Source organism: Lissotriton helveticus, chromosome 12 (assembly GCF_964261635.1).
Source record: "Lissotriton helveticus chromosome 12, aLisHel1.1, whole genome shotgun sequence".
In the NCBI taxonomy this organism is placed as follows: Eukaryota; Metazoa; Chordata; class Amphibia; order Caudata; family Salamandridae; genus Lissotriton; species Lissotriton helveticus.
The window spans coordinates 21,606,006-21,631,358 of NC_136073.1; the positions used below are offsets into that span (position 1 = coordinate 21,606,006).

Genomic DNA, 25,353 nt, shown 5'->3' on the forward strand with positions numbered 1-25,353 from the left:
GCAGGTGTTGTGTTGGAGTTAGATGCATGGTGTGACAACACTGAAGCAGGAGGAAAAACACTGGAATGCTGGGAGCTCTTGATCACAATGGAGTAGTGCGCGGCCAACTATGGCTAACAGAGGCCTTCCCCATCACTCTGTAGTATCTCTACGTTTCATTTTCTACCATTAATGGAGAGAAAATTGCCTTTTAGCCCCCTCCCTCGTTATATAACATGGGGAGAGGGCCTTAAAAGGACTGTATACCCCAAGAATGAAGTGCTATAATGCTGTTGGGGCATTCCACACACTGTGGGTAGAATGTTCTAAATTAAACAAGGAGAAACATAAACATATTAAAATGTTAATGCAGAGGGCCTATATCCGATATTACTGGCCCTCTTCCGCTCTGTTGTCTTCAATGGAGCTCCCATGATTCCAATGCTTTAAGACTGATGCTTGGTCTTTTCTGCTACTTGAGACAATTAGGGGTACGGTTTACTACTGGGTCAACCCCCAATAAAGTCTGAATAAGTAGTTGTGCCCTCTTACACATTCGCACAAACGCAAGCTTCAAGAATGACCAGACTCCTCCTGGGCCAACCTCCGCACTGCGTGCGGTAACATATTTGGCCTTAGTCGCCAGTTTCATTTTAACGAGGAGATGTCTCTACTCAATCTACAGGGACAATCTTTCTGCAGAGAAGACAGAATTGTTAGCTACTGGCTGATTGGGTTGGGGGTAGAATTTCCCATAGATTTTGGTTATTTTGCAATTTCTTCAAATGTTGGACTTTTAGGAAATTTCCTGCAAGTGATTCGGAAAGGAAGGGAGAATGACTGAGGCCGAGAAGTGGAGACACGGCGGCTAATGTGGCCTCGGACAAACTATTGGCGCGGATAGAGCTACTGATTTTGTAATAAAAGGCTGAGATAAGTTGAGAGCCTGGACCAAGTGGAGTGGCAAGAAGAACCTGAAGAGGAAATCTTTGTAGGGAGGTCTCCTCTCCCACATCCCCATGGAATAAAGCTTAATATCCAACGGCAAAATGTGACAAGCTCTCAGAGGGTAGCCAACGATGTAAACTGGGACCGATGATAAACTGTATGAGATGGTTGTATGTCAGAAAACTGTGTGCAAAAATATTGTCCTGCAAAAATATGGAATCCATAATATTGTCTAGCACAATATCGTCAAGGTAAGTGTATACACACGACTAGAGATGTACTACACGCCGCTCATCATCGATATACCTTGAAGATGGTTACATCACCAAAGTACGTTTATGAAGTTAAGAATAGTTCATCTCTACTTATCTCCATGTACATACCTTATGATAGTGTTGTAATCAATACTTTGGGAATTTTATTTTCACAGGAAGATATTTAATATGAGATATTAGGGTAGGACACATTGCGCAGGGTCAAAGAACCCAAGATACAAGAGATGAGGAAACGTATGTGGTAGAAATAAAGAGGGTTTGAGGGGAGATGTGGTGAAGGAATTAGAGTTCTTACATATTTCAATTAGCTTCCTTTTTAAAACATTTTTGAATGGAATAAGTGTGCATGGTGACCTTGATTTCAATGCTTTTAGCATTAAATTCAGAAACATGGATATAGATTTTCACTGACATTTCTGCAGATTTCCTGCTCTGATTTTACATTTTATTCTTGCAAAAAATGTGAAAATATATCAAAAAATATTCACATATTTTTTTAAAGATCTAGATTACTTCTAGTCTCAACTTTGCAGTGGTTTATCTTCTCAAAATCACAAATTGCTTTACAATGTGAAGATGATTCTGGGTGGCTGAGCTCGGATTTGTAGGGGTACGCTTTTATCAACTGGCAGAAAGCGTCATTATTCTGTGGCATAAGATGCATATATTGACGAGCCCTCGCCGCCACTCCACCGTGTGAAACTCTTAGATGATGTCGTGAGCTCTCCGCTTGCCGCTGGATGTAAACTGAGGTTTTCCCTTTACCACTTAGATTCTCCTACACTGGGGTAAGCAGTGCTAGACTTTTTAGGATCTTTGTGGTGGACGGAGAGCTTCCTAGGGACCCACTCCATTATGCATAAAAAAATACAATATCAAAAAAATAGATTAAAAAAACTTCTGTTGAAAAAGTCGAGTTAAGAGTCATATTTATGGAAAACACAAATAGGTAAACAAGCACTCCTCACTATATTTGTGAATTGTAACCAGACGTATGTTAATACTTAAAATAACTCCTATCTGTTACTTCCACACTTAACATTAACTCCAGGTCTTACCCCCTACCCGTTACACCCTCAAACGTAATCGTAACCAAAGACTTTATTTCCTTTTACTCCAAGTTGTTGTTCCCATCTTACAGTGGTGGGGAGACGGGGTAACCACCCTACTGCTGTCCAACTTCCCTTTACACCCTGCGTTACTCTCACTATGACCAACTCCTTTCCTCACCTACAGTTAATTCATCCCTTATCAGAAGCTTTACCAAAATCCTAACACTAACCTTTCCCCACACACATCATTGCTTTATGTAACCTTTACCCTACACCTAAAGTTAACCAAACCCTAGTATTACCCTAAATTACCCTAACCATCAAACTTTCCTTCCCACTATGCCATCCTTATGCCAACAACTAAACAGACTGTTTTGCGATTAATTCACTTGTCACACCTCGAACGATCCGATACGGGCGGCCAAGATTTGGGTTGGACCCTCCCAACATTATCACACCGCGGGTATCTATTCTGCCACTTATCTTAGAACGGACGACTACCACTTTATTTATCTAGTGGCCAACTACCTTTTTTGGCATTTTGTGGAATTACTGTGTGTCGAACCCTCACCACATACCAATGATGGGTTAAACTTTACGGAATTTTCCTCTATTTTGATAGACCTGACGAAGTTCAATGTGAACGAAACGCGTTGGCTGAGGAATTTGTTTTAATTCGAATTGAATAAAAGAATCTTGAAATAAGAATTGGAGCTTTCGAGCACTCCTTTTTGGTGCACCGTCCTTTTACATATAGACTATAGAAGGGAGTATTGAAACCGAATATTGTTACAACAACATCGATGGACCAAAAGTCCACAGGTAGAGGTAAGGATGTACTATTCTTAACTCCACGTACCTTGAAAATATATACCTCCAATGTATGTATACTTCGTGTCGGGTGTTGTAGCAATATTCTGTCCCGTAAAAATTCGGGTTTGATATTCCCAGCCTACGCCAACTAACCCCATCATCATTTATAAGCCATTTCCTTACCACAGCCCTTACTAGAATCCAAACACAAACCCTTAGTCTAACCACAACCACCTTTTCCTGGATCACCCTTTACCCTTAATCCACCCATGGTCCAAGTTCCAAAATTAATCTACTCCTTACTCTTATTCTATCCCTGTTACCCCAATCCTTACCCCAACACCTCCTATACCCTAGACCTAACTTCTACAAAGTACCCAACATAATCACTCACACCAGACCTTGCTTAAGCATAACCTACCTCGAAAAATACCCTAAACATAACTGTCACTAACCCTAAACGTCCCCTCGACCTCCTCAGTTCTCTCCCCTAAACATACACACACACACACACATATATATATGTGTTTATTTTTCTAATTTTTGTCTCCATTTTTTGTTATACTTCTTTATTATATTTTATTTTTATACTGCGAAATGCCCAAACCTTATTCCCCCTCTGGCCACGAGGCTTTTCACAGCTCTGAACTAAGGATCGGTCTCTCTTACCGCTACATGTCAGGTTGAGTTCCTTCATCTGCTGTTCGCACTTGGTTGCTGTGTTTATTGCACTTCTGCAATTCATCGTAAGCATTCGGTGTTGCATCTGCACATTGGGACAACAGGGGAAGAAAAAGTTTGGTGAGAAACAAAAAAAGTGCAGCAAGCATCTGACTTGTGATGGGGAAATGTTTAGTATTTTATAAGGAAGCTTGGAAGAAAATTCATTAGGTATCCCACAGAAGTAGCTTGTAAACTTCTATGTGCAACATCTGGCATAGACAGTTTAAATACACTTCCTCTGAGAATGGCCTCACTGCCCCCCTCCCACCATGGAATCCAGGCTTTAGGGGGATTGTGGCTGAGAAAACTTCCAATGTTTGACTTCAGGGGCTCCAAACATTAGCTAAGAACTACATCATTAATACAGTTATTACTAATTGGAAATCTTCATCGAAATGTTTTACTTTCCAAATAAAAAGAGAATGCAAAGTAGTTTTTTTTCAACATTTTATTTTTCCCTAATCTTGAATTGAAAAAGGGCCAAGAGTTTGGCAATGTTCCTGCTCTTTTACAATGTACCTCTCGCAATTGTGACCTCACGAGTAAAGCTTCGGTGTACTCACTAAAACTGTGTAAGTGGGGAAACATCCTTAACAACATGGGCATTACCCTGCGTTGCTATTACGACGCTGCCTTTACAACGCAAGTCGTTACGACGACTTGCACTGGCGGGCGCTATTGGATAGGGAATAGTTAGTTTTCTATTCCAACACCTTCCCTACTGTAACGTGGGCTGGAGTTGGAATAGAAAATTAAACTATTCCACTATCCAGCCCTTACAGCGCAAGTCGTTGTAACGACTTGCGTTGTAAAAACAGCGTTGTAACGGCACGCGGTGTAAATGCCCGCGTTGTAATGCCGTACATCCGTGTAAGTGGCATTCGTGATAATGCACGACATACATTTAAAAAAATTGTTGCTCAGAAATATATCAACTTGTTAGGACGGTGAAGCATTATTGTGCCACAGGATATGGAGTGCTAATGCAATTCCCTGAGAAAAAAGGTAAAATGAAAGCCCTATGACGAGGGAATGACATCAGTTGTTATCGGCGTACAAAGCCTGTGTCCACATTTCCCCTGCATGTGAAGGTCGGTCAGACCAGACTACACTTTGCCCCAGCATGTGAAGTTCAAATGCCAGACCAGAATATGCATTGCCCCAGCATGTGAAGCTATAATGCCAGACCAGAATATGCATTGCCCCAGCATGTGAAGTTATAATGCCAGACCAGAATATGCATTGCCCCAGCATGTGAAGCTATAATGCCAGACCAGAATATGCATTGCCCCAGCATGTGAAGCTATAATGCCAGACCAGAATATGCATTGCCCCAGCATGTGAAGCTATAATGCCAGACCAGAATATGCATTGCCCCAGCATGTGAAGCTATAATGCCAGACCAGAATATGCATTGCCCCAGCATGTGAAGTTCAAATGCCAGACCAGAATACACATTGCTGGCCTACCAAAGACCTCAACGGTCCCTCTAAAAGCTTGCCTCAACGCAGCAGCCAGACTCTTATCTGGTTCAAAACAATTGGACTACATTTCACCACATCTGAAGGCCTTGAACTGGCTTCCTCTTGAAGGCAGAATCCAGCTCAAGCTGGCCTGCATCACTCACAAAGCCTTGTACACGAACTCCCCGGCATATCTCGCCCAGAAAATTGTGATATCTGGGAGATCCAGAAACTCTCGGTCCGCCAGAGACCGTGTGCTCCAATCACCCGGCTTCGGCAGTAAAAAAACCATATAACAAAGCGTTCTCTGGGGCTGCACCAAGAATCTGGAACTCACTACCTACCTCCATCAGAAGAATACCTTCTCTGTCGCTCTTCAAAAAGGAAGCGAAAACCTTCCTATTGGCCAAATTCATCCAATAACTCTCCTTCTTTGCGCATACCGCCTTTTTCATGGCTTTGTTTCTATTAATAATTCCCTGTATTGCTTGTCCCTCTCCGTGCACCAATTCTCACTCCTCCTAATTTTCTGCCACTTCTCTTTACCTTTTACTATCACTTGTATACATTTGCTGGTTTCCTCTTTTTATCGATGACATCTCGCTCGCTGTTTTTGGTGCTGTAATGTTTATTGTACAGAACTCTGGCTGTGTCCTACTGTAGTCAATTCCCTAACCCCCTTCTTTGTATTTTGCCTTTGCTTCTCCTGTACGTAACGCATTTATCCCAGTAAAGTGCTCTGATACCCCAACGGGTCATGTTCGTGCTATATAAAACCTCAAATAAATAAATATAAATAAATAAAATGTGAAGTACTAATGCCACACCAGAATACACATTGCCCCTGTGTGTAAAGTTATAATGCCAGACCAGAATACACATTGCCCATGCTTGTGAAGTAATAATGCCAAACTAGAATACACACAGCCCCAACAGTATCAACATTGCCCACACATGTAAAGCACTAATGCCAGACAAGAACCCACATTGCCTTAGCATACACAGCACTATTTGATGCCAATATCATCATTGCCAGAGCATGTAAACACTAATTCAAGACCTGTATCCACTTTACCCATGCATATGAAGGAATAATGCCAGACCGGTATCAACATTGCCATAGAATCTAAAGTACAATTGCCACCACACAGTGTACCCATAGTGCCCCACTATGTGAAGCACTGTCCATACCCAGCTCACACAATTCCTCAGGGTTAAATGCCTCATAGTTATGCTAGTTCTACATTGCCCTGGTATTACTAGGGCTGGGCTTGGTTCCTTCTGTATGTATATGGTAATGGTTCAGGTGGTGAGGCTAGTAGTGGGGTGCGGAGGGAACTTCTGGGGTGTCGCTGGAGTCTGTCGTCCTAATCTTCTGATTTCACTGCTGTTGGGCAGAAGACACTCCTGTCTCACAGAGGTTTACATTGTTCCTGGGTGGGTAGGCCGGGCTGTGGTGACGCCTCCTGCGGCCAGCACTTGCCTTGGCAGAGACGGTGCTCTGGGCAGGACTGAAAACCAAAATCAGTCTTGGCAACAATGTTTAAAACCTGCACAACACTTCCCCAAGGAAGTGTGGCTCAATGTTTAGAGCGGCAAACCCTGATGCAGAGGTCTAGCCTGGGACCGGGTTCAATTCCCGCCTCGGCGGGTCTTGGGCTCAATTTCCTTGGACCTGATAATTCTCGCCTCGGTGCCTATTCTAAATCATGGAGTCCCACTCTGCAACTCTGGGCAATAGCTTGCTTAATCTCCACAACGGCCCCAACAGCGCTAAGGATGCCTGGCCTCCACCTTGGGGGTGCCCAGGAGTGGACACCTCACAGGGAAAGCCAGGATGGGTTCCACAGCGGTATTCGTACAAGCGCCTTGAGACCCTTGCGGGCGAGTAGTGCGCTATACAAGTATCAATTTACAAGGGGCACAGGTGGGCCATGCAACGTACCAAAGCAGCCCCTTACACCACAGCCCACCTGGGGGTGCCATTGTGGCAGATCGGAAGTCTGGTACTGGTGGGTCCTGGCTGGTAGGGCAGGGTGGTCTGTGAGATAGCCCTCCCTCAGTGATGTCATCAGTGATGTCACTGACCATGTCATGAATGATGTAATATGTGACATCATCAGCAGTGGATTGCGGGTGCGCGATATATAGTTAGTGCAACTACCTATATATGGAATTTCATTGGTTTTATGTCAATAAAATATCCCGCTAACTATATATGGTCTCTAACCTATGGTTTTTTCAGTGAATTTTCAAGGTTTTGTAAATGCAAATTCCTAACTATATATGGTCTATAACCTATGGGTTTTTCAGTGAATACATATATAAACATATATAGTCTGCATATCTATATAAATGCATGCATACATATACATATATGCATACATATGCATGTTATTTACATGAAAGTTTTAAAAACACTAATAAAAGCAAAGCTAAAAAGCCACCTCATTACAAACAGAATGGCTTTAACTTAAACGAGGGCGAGATCTATTGCATTTTCAATGCTTGTTTACTTTGGTTCTATCAAGAAGGCATTCAGATGTGTCACACGTTTGCCATAAATTCTGAATGTTAGCACTCTAGTTGCTCATTAGATCACTGTAGTAAAGCTAGTGCTCACCAGGGAAGTCTGCTGCTAATCATGGTTTGCAGCCATTTTCCTGCATTTTTTATCCCGCAGACTTTCAGTCCGCATACCATTATCCCGCAAGGTCATTGACCTCGCATACCATTATCCCGCATTTTTTCAAAACGCATGTGCATTTATCGCGCATGCCTTTACAAAGAATTACGTTTTAAAGGCATGTATGGTAAATGCATTTGCGTTGTGAAAACCACGATGACGAGAGAGGTAAGTGGGTTTGTGTTAATTTTTTCGTGGGTTAGTGATTGTGTAGTGTAGTGTAGTGTAGTGTAGTGTAGTGTTGTGTAGTGTAGTGTTGTGGTGGTTGTTTAGTGTAGGGTCATGCTGGGGGTAGTGTTTTAGGGTTGTGTTGTAGTGTTTGCGTAGTGTAGGGTCATGCGGGAGGTAGTGTTTTAGGGTTTAGGGTAGTGTTGTAGTGTTTGCGTAGTGTAGGGTCATGCTGGGGGTAGTGGTTTAGGGTTGTGTTGTAGTGTTTGCGTAGTGTAGGGTCATGCTGGGGCTAGTGTTTTAGGGTTTAGGGTAGTGTTGTAGTGTTTGCGTAGTGTAGGGTCATGCTGGGGGTAGTGTTTTAGGGTTTAGGGTAGTGTTGTAGTGTTTGCGTAGTGTAGGGTCATGCTGGGGGTCGTGTTTTAGGGTAGTGTTGTAGTGTTTGCGTAGTGTAGGGTCATGCTGGGGTGTAGTGTTTTAGGGTTTTGGGTAGTGTTGTAGTGTTTGCGTAGTGTAGGGTCATGCTGGGGGTAGTGTTTTAGGGCTTGGGGTAGTGTTGTAGTGTTTGCGTAGTGTAGGGTCATGCTGGGGTGTAGTGTTTTAGGGTTTTGGGTAGTGTTGTAGTGTTTGCGTAGTGTAGGGTCATGCTGGGGGTAGTGTTTTAGGGTTTAGGGTAGTGTTGTAGTGTTTGCGTAGTGTAGGGTCATGCTGGGGGTAGTGTTTTAGGGTTTAGGGTTGTGTTGTAGTGTTTGCGTAGTGTAGGGGCATGCTGGGGGTAGTGTTTTAGGGTTTAGGGTTGTGTTGTAGTGTTTGTGTAGTGTAGGGTCATGCTGGGGGTAGTGTTTTAGGGTTTAGGGTAGTGTTGTAGTGTTTGCGTAGTGTAGGGTCATGCTGGGGTGTAGTGTTTTAGGGTTTTGGGTAGTGTTGTAGTGTTTGCGTAGTGTAGGGTCATGCTGGGGGTAGTGTTTAGGGTTTAGGGTAGTGTTGTAGTGTTTGTGTAGTGTAGGGTCATGCTGGGGGTAGTGTTTTAGGGTTTAGGGTAGTGTTGTACTGTTTGTGTAGTGTAGGGTCATGCTGGGGGTAGTGTTTTAGGGTTTAGGATAGTGTTGTAGTGTTTGCGTAGTGTAGGGTCATGCTGGGGTGTAGTGTTTTAGGGTTTTGGGTAGTGTTGTAGTGTTTGCGTAGTGTAGGGTCTTGCTGGGGGTAGTGTTTTAGGGTTTAGGGTAGTGTTGTAGTGTTTGTGTAGTGTAGGGTCATGCTGGGGGTAGTGTTTTAGGGTTTAGGGTAGTGTTGTACTGTTTGTGTAGTGTAGGGTCATGCTGGGGGTAGTGTTTTAGGGTAGTTTAGTTGTTTAGTGTATGCTAAAGGCATATTCGTTCTAAAAGTTTTCGTTATTTTAATTTGCGGCCTAATAGTACATGCGGGATTTTTTTTGCGGACTGATGGTATGCGGGATTTCGTCATATATTCGCTAATCATACTTTCTATGGCAAAATGAACCCCCTCATTTTGTTCCTTTTTAAATTAAATGTTTTAAGAGTTACCACTTTATTCCAATCAAGATGGCTTCAGGTGTGCCATACCTTTGTAATAAGTAGGACTGTTAGCACTCTAGTTGTTCTTTAGAACACTCTGGGACATTCTGTCATTGGGCTATAGTTGGGCTACATCTGGCTGATATTTGGGCTACATTTGTTTTTTTTTGTCTCTGGTGGCCATCTTTGGGCTACATTGGGCTACATTGGGCTACATTTGGGCTCCAACATATATATAGCCCAATGTAGCCCAATATATATTTTTCAAAGTTAATTTTCGTAAAAACCACTGGAGCCTATATCTTGAGACATAGCAAAGGCACATCGGGCTACCAGTCCCTACAATTTTGCCAAGTTTGGTGTAAATCCATTCAGCCGTTCAGGCTAAAAGTGAGGCCAACCGCCCTATGGAAAATTGCATGGGAAAAACACGTTTTGGGACCCCCCTTTTTTCTCGGCCCCCCCTTGACGAAACCCCCCCAAATTTTCAGGGGCTGCTCAGAAACAAAATGTTCCATTTTCCTGAAAATTTCAGCCAATTCTGTCCCCAAACGCCAAAGTTATTAGACATAGAATTTTCAAAAATCCCATAGGAAAAAAATCCTAACTATATATACCTACTGGCTATCGCCAGTAGGTAATATATATATATATATATATATATATACACACACACACATATACACACACACACATATATATATATACACACACACACACATATATACACACATATATATATTCACCATTCCGTCGCTTTCACCTCGTTCTGGAGTTACAGCCAGCCAGGGTAAATAGCACTCTGACACGGACCAGTCAAGTTTCGTTTTCGTTTATTTAGTGCAGGTAAAGTCCATGACGTTTCGGCTCCACGAGCCTTGTACACACACACACACGTATATAAAAATAATGCAGCTATTCATATTTTATTTATATCTTTATGTATACTTAAAGTTCTGAGTTTCTATTCATTTTAATTCTTTGTTTGTTTACTGTAAATTAACATTTGTCCAAAATTACATTTCATTTCAATATGAAAAGTACTCTTGCAGCAGCATTTAGGACTATCCAAAAATCTATTAGTGACCTTACCCATCGCCCGTTTCTAAAAGTGATTTCTGCTAAACTTCTACCCTCACTAACTTACAGAAGTGAAGCCTTAAATGGGAAAGATGCAGCCACCATCAACAATGCTATCTCAAAAATGTATAAAATTATTTTCCATTTGCCCTTCAACGCCTCACAAGCACAAGTCAGGCTGGAATTCGGTCTAAATAACCAGATGTATGCTCGAAAGGGGCACGCAATCAAAGTCTGGTTTAAAATAAAAAATGACCAAGACAACCTAATGTCCCAGTTAATCTGGAGGGAAATAAGTGGCAGCAGCAAATCCCCAGCGTGGAAATACTTGGATGAGGCCTTGGAGGAATTTAAGGTCAGGCAGGTATGGGACTCTTCTATTACTCAGGAATCATTTAACCCCTTCTGCGCTCATGACAAGGTCAGCTCGTCATGGGCGTAACCTGCGCTACGCGGATGACGAGCTGACCTTGTCACGTAACGCAGGATTTTTAAAATCGCAGCGCACAGCGGGAAAACCGCTAGCGCGCATGCGGTTAAAAAAATTGTCAATAAAACAACAGACCATTTATGATTGATTAAATGACAAGGCCACTTTCGCAAAAAGGAAGCATGCATAGTCCATAATAAACGGCTTTGCAAAAAAGATGGCTCGGCAATATATGGTCACTCCATGGTCGTTGAAAAATAAACAAATCTTTATGAAAGCGCGTTTTGGTGTATTGCCGGGTCTATGCCATCTACCTCCCTGGAAAAAGCAAGCACCGGAAACGGTATGTAGGCTGTGCAAAGCTGGTGAGGAGGATATTATGCATCTCCTGTGTCTCTGCTCTGAACTGAGAACTGAAAGAGTAACTGTACCAAAAAGTCTATTAAATGAAAGAGGGGTGAAAACTTGCAGACAGGCACTGATCTTATGTCTTTCCCCAGACGATTTACCTTTGAATTCCGCCCTGGCAACATTTTTAACAAAAGTATGGAAAAAATGCTAACTCTATGAAACAAAAATGTAATAATTATTTTATATTCTGCCCTTTTAAAAAATGGTTTTATTGATTATTCTCTAAGGGATTTTTTGCATTTAAAAAAAATGTTTTCTATTTGGATTCTATATAATGGTGTAATGCATGATTTTGTTTTATTGTAAGATTTTTATTAATCAAACAATAAAGAATATATATACTCTGATATGCTTGATTTTAACTTTTCATATATTTTATGTAGATTTTATTATTATCCTTACATATATTTATCTATAAACATCTATATATTTAAGCTATGTACGTGTGTGCATGTGCTTTAAATGGAGGCACCCACACCCGTATTATTTATTAATTATATCACCCTCTTTTTGAGGGATAAATGCCCCATCTCAGAGCCAGGCTCACACTGCTCACGAGAATCAGGCTTTCGAACCGCTCACCAGTGAAAGCTTCGCTCAGTGTTCACCAGTGCCTGCCTCTCACACTGTTCACATGGATACATCATTTTAGACTGCTCATCAGTGATTGCCTTTCACAATGCTCACCAGATCACAATTCGGTGTGTATTCATCAGCGAGAGGCTCTCGTGATGCTGGCCCGAGCCAACACTCACACTGCTCACCAGTGATAGCTTTTCACACTGCTCACCTGTGTCAGGAGTTCACCTTACTCACTAAATGAAGCTCCCTACAGTGCTCACCAGTTATAGCGACTGACACGGTTTACTGGTGGGCTACACTGCTCACCGGTGACAGTCTCATACTGCTCATCCGTGCGTACTTCTCTCACTAGTGACAGCCTTGCAGTTTGCCCACCAGAGCCAGGCTCTCAGGCTGCTCACCAGTGATAGCCTCTCACACCACCCGTCAGGGCCAGCCTCTCAGGCTGCTCCCCAATCATAGCTACACACAGTGCTCCTCAGTGACAGCTTTTCACCTTTTTCACCAGTGCCAGTTTGTTATACTGCTCATCAGCGATCGTCACTCACACTGCTCACCAGTTGAGCCTTCAGTGCTCACCTCTAATAGCTTCTCACAATGGACACCACTGGCAACCTCACACTGCTCACCAGTGATAGCTGCTCACACTGCACACCACTGACCTCTCACACTGCTCACCAGTGATAGCTTCTCACACCCCCACCACTGACCACCTCTCAGACCGCTCACCAGTGATAGCTTCTCACACCCCACACCACTGACCACCTCTCACACCTCTCACCAGTGATAGCTTCTCACACCCCACACCACTGACCACCTCTCAGACCGCTCACCAGTGATAGCTTCTCACACGCCCACCACTGACAACCTCTCAAGCCACTCACCAGTGATAGCTTCTCACACCCCCACCACTGACAACCTTTCACACCGCTCACCAGTGATAGCTTCTCACACCCCACACCACTGACAACCTCTCAAGCCACTCACTAGTGATAGCTTCTAACACCCCACACCACTGACCACCTCTCAGACCGCTCACCAGTGATAGCTTCTCACACCCCACACCACTGACAACCTCTCAAGCCACTCACCAGTGATAGCTTCTCACACCCCCACCACTGACAACCTCTCAAGCCACTCACCAGTGATAGCTTCTCACACCCCCACCACTGACAACCTCTCAAGCCACTCACCAGTGATAGCTTCTCACACCCCCACCACTGACAACCTCTCAGACCGCTCACCAGTGATAGCTTCTCACACCCCACACCACTGACAACCTCACACCGCTCACCAGTGATAGCTTCTCACACCCCCACCACTGACAACCTCTCACACCTCTCCACCAGTGATAGCTTCTCACACCCCCCACCGCTGACAACCTCTCAAGCCACTCACCAGTGATAGCTTCTCACACCCCCACCACTGACAACCTCTCAGACCGCTCACCAGTGATAGCTTCTCACACCCCCACCACTGACAACCTCTCAGACCGCTCACCAGTGATAGCTTCTCTCACCCCCACCACTGACAACCTCTCAGACCGCTCACCAGTGATAGGCTTCTCACACCCCACACCACTGACAACCTCTCAAGCCACTCACCAGTGATAGCTTCTCACACCCCACACCACTGACAACCTCTCAAGCCACTCACCAGTGATAGCTTCTCACACCCCCACCACTGACAACCTCTCAGACCGCTCAACAGTGATAGCTTCTCACACCCCCACCACTGACAACCTCTCAGACCGCTCACCAGTGATAGCTTCTCACACCCCCACCACTGACAACCTCTCAGACCGCTCACCAGTGATAGCTTCTCACACCCCCACCACTGACAACCTCTCAGACCGCTCACCAGTGATAGGCTTCTCACACCCCACACCACTGACAACCTCTCAAGCCACTCACCAGTGATAGCTTCTCACACCCCCACCACTGACAACCTCACACCGCTCACCAGTGATAGCTTCTCACACCCCCACCGCTGACAACCTCTCAAGCCACTCACCAGTGATAGCTTCTCACACCCCCACCACTGACAACCTCTCAGACCGCTCAACAGTGATAGCTTCTCACACCCCCACCACTGACAACCTCACACCGCTCACCAGTGATAGCTTCTCTCACCCCCACCACTGACAACCTCTCAGACCGCTCACCAGTGATAGGCTTCTCACACCCCACACCACTGACAACCTCTCAAGCCACTCACCAGTGATAGCTTCTCACACCCCCACCACTGACAACCTCACACCGCTCACCAGTGATAGCTTCTCACACCCCCACCACTGACAACCTCACACCGCTCACCCGTGATAGCTTCTCTCACTGCCTGGCGACCAGCACGATCACTGCACACCAGGGCAAGCTCCTTGCCCATGCCAGCTTCGTAAAATGTCCACCCGCGCCTGCTTCTCGCAGTGATCACCAGTGAATGTCGACTTTTCTCGGTTGAGGAAGAGGAGTTCTTCCTCCAAGCTCATTCAATGCGTGGCCTCTCTGCTGAGACCTAACGCCGGTGGGGCCGTTTTACTGGAAGCCGCGCATTCATTGCACATAATTGTGCTTGGAAACGTTAACCCCTTTACCAAGCACGAGCCACGCAGTGAACAGGCCACGAGGACACCGGTATATATGTATTACAAATACGAAACAGCCAATAGGAAGCCTGCCTGAGCCCTGGGTCCACAGGTGCACTCGGAACTGGTTCAGCATGTCCACGTGTCCTGCAGAACAACCGAGGATCACCACAGACCACCCAGGCCTCGCTCTGAAGACTTCTGAGGGGCGCCGGGGAGGACTGAACTCAGAGCAGAGCCGGACTGCACCCCTGCACTGGAGTACACCGACCCACTCAACACCAGACCACTCCGGCCCATAACCTGCCCGAGAACACACTCCCACAGACCACAGCTCCCCACTAGCTCCCCACTAGCTCATGTCCTATTCTCAGGCGCGCCACCGGCCCTTCTCTACTTCCAAAGGCTACCAGTTTCCACAGACCGCCTCTCCTCCAAAGGCTTCTTGTTTCCACAGACCACCTCTCCTCCAAAGGCTACCAGTTTCCACAGACCACCTCTCCGCCAAAGGCTACCAGTTTCCACAGACAACCTCTCCGCCAAAGGCTACCAGTTTCCACAGACCACCTCTCCGCCAAAGGCTACCAGTTTCCACAGATCACCTCTCCGCCAAAGGCTACCAGTTTCCACAGACCACCTCTCCGCCAAAGGCTACCAGTTTCCACAGACCACCTCTCCGCCAAAGGCTACCAGTTTCCACAGATCACCTCTCCGCCAAAGGCTACCAGTTTCCACAGACCACCTCTCCTCCAAAGACTACCAGTTTCCACAGACCCCCCACTCCTCCAAAGGTGACCAGTTTCCACAGACCCCCCACTCCTCCAAAGATGACCAGTTTCCACAGACCCCCCACTCCTCCAAAGGTGACCAGTTTCCACAGACCCCCCACTCCTCCAAAGGTGACCAGTTTCCACAGACCCCCCACTCCTCCAAAGGTGACCAGTTTCCACAGACCCCCCACTCCTCCAAAGGTGACCAGTTTCCACAGACCCCCCACTCCTCCAAAGATGACCAGTTTCCACAGACCTCCCTCTCTTCCAACGACTACCAGTTTCCACAGACCCCCGCTCCTCCAAAGATTACAAGTTTCCACAGAACACCGCTCCTCTGTGGACCACTTTCCCCAAAGTTGACCAAGACCACCTCTCCGCCACACCATCAATCCTCCATCTGCCACCGCTCCTTCCTTGACCACCAATCTCTTCCACATACCGCCTCTTCTCCACTGACATCGCTCTTCCTCAGACCACCTCTCCACTGGACCTTGAATCTCACAGAGAATGCCTCCTCTCCTCCGCATATCAACTCTTTTCCACAGACCAACTCTCGACCACTTACCAACTTTCCTCCGTGAACCACTTCACCCGTAGTTACCTATCTCTTGACCAACTCCACCTCTCTGCCAGACCACCAATCCCCCACGTACCTCAGACCATTTCTCACCCTAGCCCACGTTCATTTCCCACCAGTGGCGTAACGCAAAATGAGGCCCCTCCTTGCAGATTACGAGGGGCCCCTTTAGTCGCCAATATCTCACAGATGTACATTAGCCTCGTGCTAGCTGAAGGATGGGCCCCTGAAAGGTGTGGGGCCCCCGTGCACTGCAGGGGGCGCAGGGACCTGTGTTGATCACCCCAGACCACCCTCCACCCATTAATCCCCTACCATCATATACCCCTGTACCGTGCCCCGTGTTGTCCAAAGTCGGTCCAGGAGGGCCGGATCCATGCCAGGTTTTTAAGATAACTACATTAATCCAAATGGGGATATGCAAAAAATCTGGCATGGATCCGGCCCCCCCAGGACCGACTCTGGAGACCCCTGCTTGAGGTGACCCCTCCCGCCGCCCCAACTCACGTTCTCCATGCGCAGCGCCGCGTTGGTCTGGTTCAGCGCCGCCATGTGGCGCAGCGCCATCTGCTGGAGCAGCCGGGCCTGCTCGGCCTCGCGGGCCGTGGCGTTCAGCAGCCGCGAGGCGTTGGCCCTCTGCGCCTGCAGCTCCAGCACCTGCCGGCTGAGGCCGTGCGCGCTGCGCTCGCGCTCCTGCAGCCGCTCCTCCTGGCTGAGCTGCGGGTTCCCGTAGACCATGAAGAGCACCAGCCCCAGGATGATGAGCGACTGGATCAGCGACGTGAAGAGGAAGAAGTACTTCAGGTACGACCAGCAGCCCTTCTGCTTGGAGTGCAGGCTGTCCTTGTACTCCAGCCCGAACTTGGACATGGTGTACGGGCTCTTGTCCATGGCGCCCGGGGGCGTCTGGGCGCTCCGGGCCTGGCTCCTGTGCCCCTGCGCGCTCTGGGCTCTCCCTTGCGCGCTCTGGGCTCTCCCCTGCGCGCCCTGGGCTCTCCCCTGCGCGCCCTGTTCTCTCCCCTGCGCGCCCTGTTCTCTCCCCTGCGCGCCCTGTTCTCTCCCCTGCGCGCTCTGGGCTCTCCCCTGCGCACTCTGGGCTCTCTCTTGCGCGCTCTGTCCTCTCTCTTGCGCGCTCTGGGCTCTCCCCTGCGCACTCTGGGCTCTCTCTTGCGCGCTCTGTCCTCTCTCTTGCGCGCTCTGTCCTCTCTCTTGCGCGCTCTGGCCTCTCTCTTGCGCGCTCTGTCCTCTCTCTTGCGCGCTCTGGCCTCTCTCTTGCGCGCTCTGGCCTCTCTCTTGCGCGCTCTGGCCTCTCTCTTGCGCGCTCTGGCCTCTCTTGCGCACTCTGGCCTCTCTTGGGCGCCCTCCTGCGCGCCCTCCTGCGCGCCCTGTATCCTCTCTGTACTCTCTCTTGCGCGCCCTGTCTCTCCCTCTCTGTACTCTCAGCCCCTGCTCACGCGCGCACTGACCTCCCTCCCGCAGGGGGCCGCTGGGTTTATGCTCGGGGTGTGGCCAGGGCTGGCAGCCCTCCCCTCCTGCCCCAGCCGGGGTGTTTACATTGGTGCACGGGGTGCATCCTCGCACCCCCTGGCTCCTTCCTGCCCGGCCGGATGCCCCCGGGGCCGGAGGGTCGGCTTGGCCCGGCTCCCGGAGGAAGGGACATTGTTAAGAAGTTGATGTGTCGGACACATGATCCTCGCGCCGTGCCAAGACCCCTCTGTGCCTCAGCCCTTCTTTCAGCGCTCGGAGTGAGCGGGTACCGAAAGGGTGGCCACTGGAGTGAGAGTGTGTGGGCGCAGGGTGGTGGTGGCCAGTGGAGTGAGAGTGTATGGGCGCAGGGTGGTGGTGGCCACTGGAGTGAGAGTGTGTGGGCGCAGGGTGGTGGTGGCCAGTGGAGTGAGAGTGTATGGGTTCAGGAGGATGGTGCCAGTGGAGTGTGAGGGTGTGGGCTGTTGAGGATGGTGCCAGTCGAGTGTGAGGGTGTGGGCACTGGGTGGTGGTGGCCAGTGGAGTGTGAGGGTGTGGGCTGTGGAGGATGGTGCCAGTGGAGTGTGAGGGTGTGGGCTGTGGAGGATGGTGCCAGTGGAGTGTGAGGGTGTGAGCACAGGGTGGTGGTGGCCAGTGGAGTGTGAGGGTGTGGGCTGTGGAGGATGGTGCCAGTGGAGTGTGAGGGTGTGGGCTGTTGAGGATGGTGCCAGTCGAGTGTGAGGGTGTGGCCACAGGGTGGTGGTGGCCAGTGGAGTGTGAGGGTGTGGGCTGTGGAGGATGGTGCCAGTGGAGTGTGAGGGTGTGGGCTGTGGAGGATGGTGCCAGTGGAGTGTGAGGGTGTGGGCTGTGGAGGATGGTGCCAGTGGAGTGTGAGGGTGTGGGCTGTTGAGGATGGTGCCAGTGGAGTGTGAGGGTGTGGGCACTGGGTGGTGATGGCCAGTGGAGTGTGAGGGTGTGGGCTGTGGAGGATGGTGCCAGTGGAGTGTGAGAGTGTGGGCTGTGGAGGATGGTGCCAGTGGAGTGTGAGGGTGTGGGCTGTTGAGGATGGTGCCAGTGGAGTGTGAGGGTGTGGGCACTGGGTGGTGGTGGCCAGTGGAGTGTGAGGGTGTGGGCTGTGGAGGATGGTGCCAGTGGAGTGTGAGGGTGTGGGCTGTGGAGGATGGTGCCAGTGGAGTGAGAGTGTATGGGTTCAGGAGGATGGTGCCAGTGGAGTGTGAGGGTGTGGGCTGTTGAGGATGGTGCCAGTCGAGTGTGAGGGTGTGGGCACTGGGTGGTGGTGGCCAGTGGAGTGTGAGGGTGTGGGCTGTGGAGGATGGTGCCAGTGGAGTGTGAGGGTGTGGGCTGTGGAGGATGGTGCCAGTGGAGTGTGAGGGTGTGAGCACAGGGTGGTGGTGGCCAGTGGAGTGTGAGGGTGTGGGCTGTGGAGGATGGTGCCAGTGGAGTGTGAGGGTGTGGGCTGTTGAGGATGGTGCCAGTCGAGTGTGAGGGTGTGGCCACAGGGTGGTGGTGGCCAGTGGAGTGTGAGGGTGTGGGCTGTGGAGGATGGTGCCAGTGGAGTGTGAGGGTGTGGGCTGTGGAGGATGGTGCCAGTGGAGTGTGAGGGTGTGGGCTGTGGAGGATGGTGCCAGTGGAGTGTGAGGGTGTGGGCTGTTGAGGATGGTGCCAGTGGAGTGTGAGGGTGTGGGCACTGGGTGGTGATGGCCAGTGGAGTGTGAGGGTGTGGGCTGTGGAGGATGGTGCCAGTGGAGTGTGAGGGTGTGGGCTGTGGAGGATGGTGCCAGTGGAGTGTGAGGGTGTGGGCTGTTGAGGATGGTGCCAGTGGAGTGTGAGGGTGTGGGCACTGGGTGGTGGTGGCCAGTGGAGTGTGAGGGTGTGGGCTGTGGAGGATGGTGCCAGTGGAGTGTGAGGGTGTGGGCTGTGGAGGATGGTGCCAGTGGAGTGTGAGGGTGTGAGCACAGGGTGGTGGTGGCCAGTGGAGTGTGAGGGTGTGGGCTGTGGAGGATGGTGCCAGTGGAGTGTGAGGGTGTGGGCTGTGGAGGATGGTGCCAGTGGAGTGTGAGGGTGTGGGCACAGGGTGGTGGTGGCCAGTGGAGTGTGAGGGTGTGGGCTGTGGAGGATGGTGCCAGTGGAGTGTGAGGGTGTGGGCTGTGGAGGATGGTGCCAGTGGAGTGTGAGGGTGTGGGCTGTGGAGGATGGTGCCAGTGGAGTGTGAGGGTGTGGGCTGTTGAGGATGGTGCCAGTGGAGTGTGAGGGTGTGGGCACTGGGTGGTGGTGGCCAGTGGAGTGTGAGGGTGTGGGCTGTGGAGGATGGTGCCAGTGGAGTGTGAGGGTGTGGGCTGTGGAGGATGGTGCCAGTGGAGTGTGAGGGTGTGGGCTGTGGAGGATGGTGCCAGTGGAGGGTGTGGGCTGTGGAGGATGGTGCCAGTGGAGTGTGAGGGTGTGGGCACAGGGTGGTGGTGGCCAGTGGAGTGTGAGGGTGTGGGCTGTGGAGGATGGTGCCAGTGGAGTGTGAGGGTGTGGGCTGTGGAGGATGGTGCCAGTGGAGTGTGAGGGTGTGGGCACAGGGTGGTGGTGGCCAGTGGAGTGTGAGGGTGTGGGCTGTGGAGGATGGTGCCAGTGGAGTGTGAGGTTGTGGGCTGTGGAGGATGGTGCCAGTGGAGTGTGAGGGTGTGGGCTGTGGAGGATGGTGCCAGTGGAAAGTGAGGGTGTGGGCTGTTGAGGATGGTGCCAGTGGAGTGTGAGGGTGTGGGCACTGGGTGGTGGTGGCCAGTGGAGTGTGAGGGTGTGGCCACAGGGTGGTGGTGGCCAGTGGAGTGTGAGGGTGTGGCCACAGGGTGGTGGTGGCCAGTGGAGTGTGAGGGTGTGGGCTGTGGAGGATGGTGCCAGTGGAGTGTGAGGGTGTGGGCTGTTGAGGATGGTGCCAGTGGAGTGTGAGGGTGTGGGCACTGGGTGGTGGTGGCCAGTGGAGTGTGAGGGTTTTGGCTGTGGGGGATGGTGCCAGTGGAGTGTGAGGGTGTGGGCTGTTGAGGATGGTGCCAGTGGAGTGTGAGGGTGTGGGCTGTGGAGGATGGTGCCAGTGGAGTGTGAGGGTGTGGGCTGTTGAGGATGGTGCCAGTGGAGTGTGAGGGTGTGGGCACTGGGTGGTGGTGGCCAGTGGAGTGTGAGGGTGTGGGCTGTGGAGGATGGTGCCAGTGGAGTGTGAGGGTGTGGGCTGTGGAGGATGGTGCCAGTGGAGTGTGAGGGTGTGAGCACAGGGTGGTGGTGGCCAGTGGAGTGTGAGGGTGTGGGCTGTGGAGGATGGTGCCAGTGGAGTGTGAGGGTGTGGGCTGTGGAGGATGGTGCCAGTGGAGTGTGAGGGTGTGGGCACAGGGTGGTGGTGGCCAGTGGAGTGTGAGGGTGTGGGCTGTGGAGGATGGTGCCAGTGGAGTGTGAGGGTGTGGGCTGTGGAGGATGGTGCCAGTGGAGTGTGAGGGTGTGGGCTGTGGAGGATGGTGCCAGTGGAGTGTGAGGGTGTGGGCTGTTGAGGATGGTGCCAGTGGAGTGTGAGGGTGTGGGCACTGGGTGGTGGTGGCCAGTGGAGTGTGAGGGTGTGGGCTGTTGAGGATGGTGCCAGTGGAGTGTGAGGGTGTGGGCTGTGGAGGATGGTGCCAGTGGAGTGTGAGGGTGTGGGCTGTGGAGGATGGTGCCAGTGGAGTGTGAGGGTGTGGGCTGTGGAGGATGGTGCCAGTGGAGTGTGAGGGTGTGGGCTGTGGAGGATGGTGCCAGTGGAGGGTGTGGGCTGTGGAGGATGGTGCCAGTGGAGTGTGAGGGTGTGGGCACAGGGTGGTGGTGGCCAGTGGAGTGTGAGGGTGTGGGCTGTGGAGGATGGTGCCAGTGGAGTGTGAGGGTGTGGGCTGTGGAGGATGGTGCCAGTGGAGTGTGAGGGTGTGGGCACAGGGTGGTGGTGGCCAGTGGAGTGTGAGGGTGTGGGCTGTGGAGGATGGTGCCAGTGGAGTGTGAGGTTGTGGGCTGTGGAGGATGGTGCCAGTGGAGTGTGAGGGTGTGGGCTGTGGAGGATGGTGCCAGTGGAAAGTGAGGGTGTGGGCTGTTGAGGATGGTGCCAGTGGAGTGTGAGGGTGTGGGCACTGGGTGGTGGTGGCCAGTGGAGTGTGAGGGTGTGGCCACAGGGTGGTGGTGGCCAGTGGAGTGTGAGGGTGTGGGCTGTGGAGGATGGTGCCAGTGGAGTGTGAGGGTGTGGGCTGTGGAGGATGGTGCCAGTGGAGTGTGAGGGTGTGGGCTGTTGAGGATGGTGCCAGTGGAGTGTGAGGGTGTGGGCACTGGGTGGTGGTGGCCAGTGGAGTGTGAGGGTTTTGGCTGTGGAGGATGGTGCCAGTGGAGTGTGAGGGTGTGGGCTGTTGAGGAAGGTGCCAGTGGAGTGTGAGGGTGTGGGCTGTGGAGGATGGTGCCAGTGGAGTGTGAGGGTGTGGGCTGTTGAGGATGGTGCCAGTCGAGTGTGAGGGTGTGGCCACAGGGTGGTGGTGGCCAGTGGAGTGTGAGGGTGTGGGCTGTGGAGGATGGTGCCAGTGGAGTGTGAGGGTGTGGGCTGTGGAGGATGGTGCCAGTGGAGTGTGAGGGTGTGGGTTGTGGAGGATGGTGCCAGTGGAGTGTGAGGGTGTGGGCTGTTGAGGATGGTGCCAGTGGAGTGTGAGGGTGTGGGCACTGGGTGGTGGTGGCCAGTGGAGTGTGAGGGTGTGGCCACAGGGTGGTGGTGGCCAGTGGAGTGTGAGGGTGTGGCCACAGGGTGGTGGTGGCCAGTGGAGTGTGAGGGTGTGGCCACAGGGTGGTGGTGGCCAGTGGAGTGTGAGGGTGTGGGCTGTGGAGGATGGTGCCAGTGGAGTGTGAGGGTGTGGGCTGTGGAGGATGGTGCCAGTGGAGTGTGAGGGTGTGGGCTGTTGAGGATGGTGCCAGTGGAGTGTGAGGGTGTGGGCACTGGGTGGTGGTGGCAAGTGGAGTGTGAGGGTTTTGGCTGTGGGGGATGGTGCCAGTGGAGTGTGAGGGTGTGGGCTGTTGAGGATGGTGCCAGTGGAGTGTGAGGGTGTGGGCTGTGGAGGATGGTGCCAGTGGAGTGTGAGGGTGTGGGCTGTTGAGGATGGTGCCAGTCGAGTGTGAGGGTGTGGCCACAGGGTGGTGGTGGCCAGTGGAGTGTGAGGGTGTGGGCTGTGGAGGATGGTGCCAGTGGAGTGTGAGGGTGTGGGCTGTGGAGGATGGTGCCAGTGGAGTGTGAGGGTGTGGGCTGTTGAGGATGGTGCCAGTGGAGTGTGAGGGTGTGGGCACTGGGTGGTGATGGCCAGTGGAGTGTGAGGGTGTGGGCTGTGGAGGATGGTGCCAGTGGAGTGTGAGGGTGTGGGCTGTGGAGGATGGTGCCAGTGGAGTGTGAGGGTGTGGGCTGTTGAGGATGGTGCCAGTGGAGTGTGAGGGTGTGGGCACTGGGTGGTGGTGGCCAGTGGAGTGTGAGGGTGTGGGCTGTGGAGGATGGTGCCAGTGGAGTGTGAGGGTGTGGGCTGTGGAGGATGGTGCCAGTGGAGTGTGAGGGTGTGGGCTGTTGAGGATGGTGCCAGTGGAGTGTGAGGGTGTGGGCACTGGGTGGTGGTGGCCAGTGGAGTTTGAGGGTGTGGGCTGTGGAGGATGGTGCCAGTGGAGTGTGAGGGTGTGGGCTGTGGAGGATGGTGCCAGTGGAGTGTGAGGGTGTGGGCTGTGGAGGATGGTGCCAGTGGAGTGTGAGGGTGTGGGCTGTGGAGGATGGTGCCAGTGGAGGGTGTGGGCTGTGGAGGATGGTGCCAGTGGAGTGTGAGGGTGTGGGCACAGGGTGGTGGTGGCCAGTGGAGTGTGAGGGTGTGGGCTGTGGAGGATGGTGCCAGTGGAGTGTGAGGGTGTGGGCTGTGGAGGATGGTGCCAGTGGAGTGTGAGGGTGTGGGCACAGGGTGGTGGTGGCCAGTGGAGTGTGAGGGTGTGGGCTGTGGAGGATGGTGCCAGTGGAGTGTGAGGTTGTGGGCTGTGGAGGATGGTGCCAGTGGAGTGTGAGGGTGTGGGCTGTGGAGGATGGTGCCAGTGGAAAGTGAGGGTGTGGGCTGTTGAGGATGGTGCCAGTGAAGTGTGAGGGTGTGGGCACTGGGTGGTGGTGGCCAGTGGAGTGTGAGGGTGTGGCCACAGGGTGGTGGTGGCCAGTGGAGTGTGAGGGTGTGGCCACAGGGTGGTGGTGGCCAGTGGAGTGTGAGGGTGTGGGCTGTGGAGGATGGTGCCAGTGGAGTGTGAGGGTGTGGGCTGTTGAGGATGGTGCCAGTGGAGTGTGAGGGTGTGGGCACTGGGTGGTGGTGGCCAGTGGAGTGTGAGGGTTTTGGCTGTGGAGGATGGTGCCAGTGGAGTGTGAGGGTGTGGGCTGTTGAGGAAGGTGCCAGTGGAGTGTGAGGGTGTGGGCTGTGGAGGATGGTGCCAGTGGAGTGTGAGGGTGTGGGCTGTTGAGGATGGTGCCAGTCGAGTGTGAGGGTGTGGCCACAGGGTGGTGGTGGCCAGTGGAGTGTGAGGGTGTGGGCTGTGGAGGATGGTGCCAGTGGAGTGTGAGGGTGTGGGCTGTGGAGGATGGTGCCAGTGGAGTGTGAGGGTGTGGGTTGTGGAGGATGGTGCCAGTGGAGTGTGAGGGTGTGGGCTGTTGAGGATGGTGCCAGTGGAGTGTGAGGGTGTGGGCACTGGGTGGTGGTGGCCAGTGGAGTGTGAGGGTGTGGCCACAGGGTGGTGGTGGCGGCCAGTGGAGTGTGAGGGTGTGGCCACAGGGTGGTGGTGGCCAGTGGAGTGTGAGGGTGTGGCCACAGGGTGGTGGTGGCCAGTGGAGTGTGAGGGTGTGGGCTGTGGAGGATGGTGCCAGTGGAGTGTGAGGGTGTGGGCTGTGGAGGATGGTGCCAGTGGAGTGTGAGGGTGTGGGCTGTTGAGGATGGTGCCAGTGGAGTGTGAGGGTGTGGGCACTGGGTGGTGGTGGCCAGTGGAGTGTGAGGGTTTTGGCTGTGGGGGATGGTGCCAGTGGAGTGTGAGGGTGTGGGCTGTTGAGGATGGTGCCAGTGGAGTGGGAGGGTGTGGGCTGTGGAGGATGGTGCCAGTGGAGTGTGAGTGTGTGGGCTGTTGAGGATGGTGCCAGTGGAGTGTGAGGGTGTGGGCACTGGGTGGTGGTGGCCAGTGGAGTGTGAGGGTGTGGGCTGTGGAGGATGGTGCCAGTGGAGTGTGAGGGTGTGGGCTGTGGAGGATGGTGCCAGTGGAGTGTGAGGGTGTGAGCACAGGGTGGTGGTGGCCAGTGGAGTGTGAGGGTGTGGGCTGTGGAGGATGGTGCCAGTGGAGTGTGAGGGTGTGGGCTGTGGAGGATGGTGCCAGTGGAGTGTGAGGGTGTGGGCACAGGGTGGTGGTGGCCAGTGGAGTGTGAGGGTGTGGGCTGTGGAGGATGGTGCCAGTGGAGTGTGAGGGTGTGGGCTGTGGAGGATGGTGCCAGTGGAGTGTGAGGGTGTGGGCTGTGGAGGATGGTGCCAGTGGAGTGTGAGGGTGTGGGCTGTTGAGGATGGTGCCAGTGGAGTGTGAGGGTGTGGGCACTGGGTGGTGGTGGCCAGTGGAGTGTGAGGGTGTGGGCTGTTGAGGATGGTGCCAGTGGAGTGTGAGGGTGTGGGCTGTGGAGGATGGTGCCAGTGGAGTGTGAGGGTGTGGGCTGTGGAGGATGGTGCCAGTGGAGTGTGAGGGTGTGGGCTGTGGAGGATGGTGCCAGTGGAGTGTGAGG

The 25,353-nt window shown here is 52.0% G+C and overlaps 1 protein-coding gene across 1 annotated transcript in view; it reads right to left on the bottom strand.

Annotated features, from left to right (window-relative positions):
• The window catches only part of PLVAP (plasmalemma vesicle associated protein), a 30,320-nt gene extending 13,045 nt beyond the window's left edge, over positions 1–17,275 (bottom strand). Inside the window, exons 1-3 of the mRNA XM_078669645.1 lie at positions 17,171–17,275; positions 16,587–17,087; positions 3,737–3,833 (exon numbers count right to left, since the gene is read on the bottom strand). Of these exons, the coding sequence (XP_078525771.1) occupies positions 3,737–3,833; positions 16,587–16,970 (481 nt within the window). The 5' untranslated portion in view covers positions 16,971–17,087; positions 17,171–17,275. The remainder of the gene's footprint in view (positions 1–3,736; positions 3,834–16,586; positions 17,088–17,170) is intronic.
• Between the last annotated feature and the right edge of the window lie 8,078 nt (positions 17,276–25,353).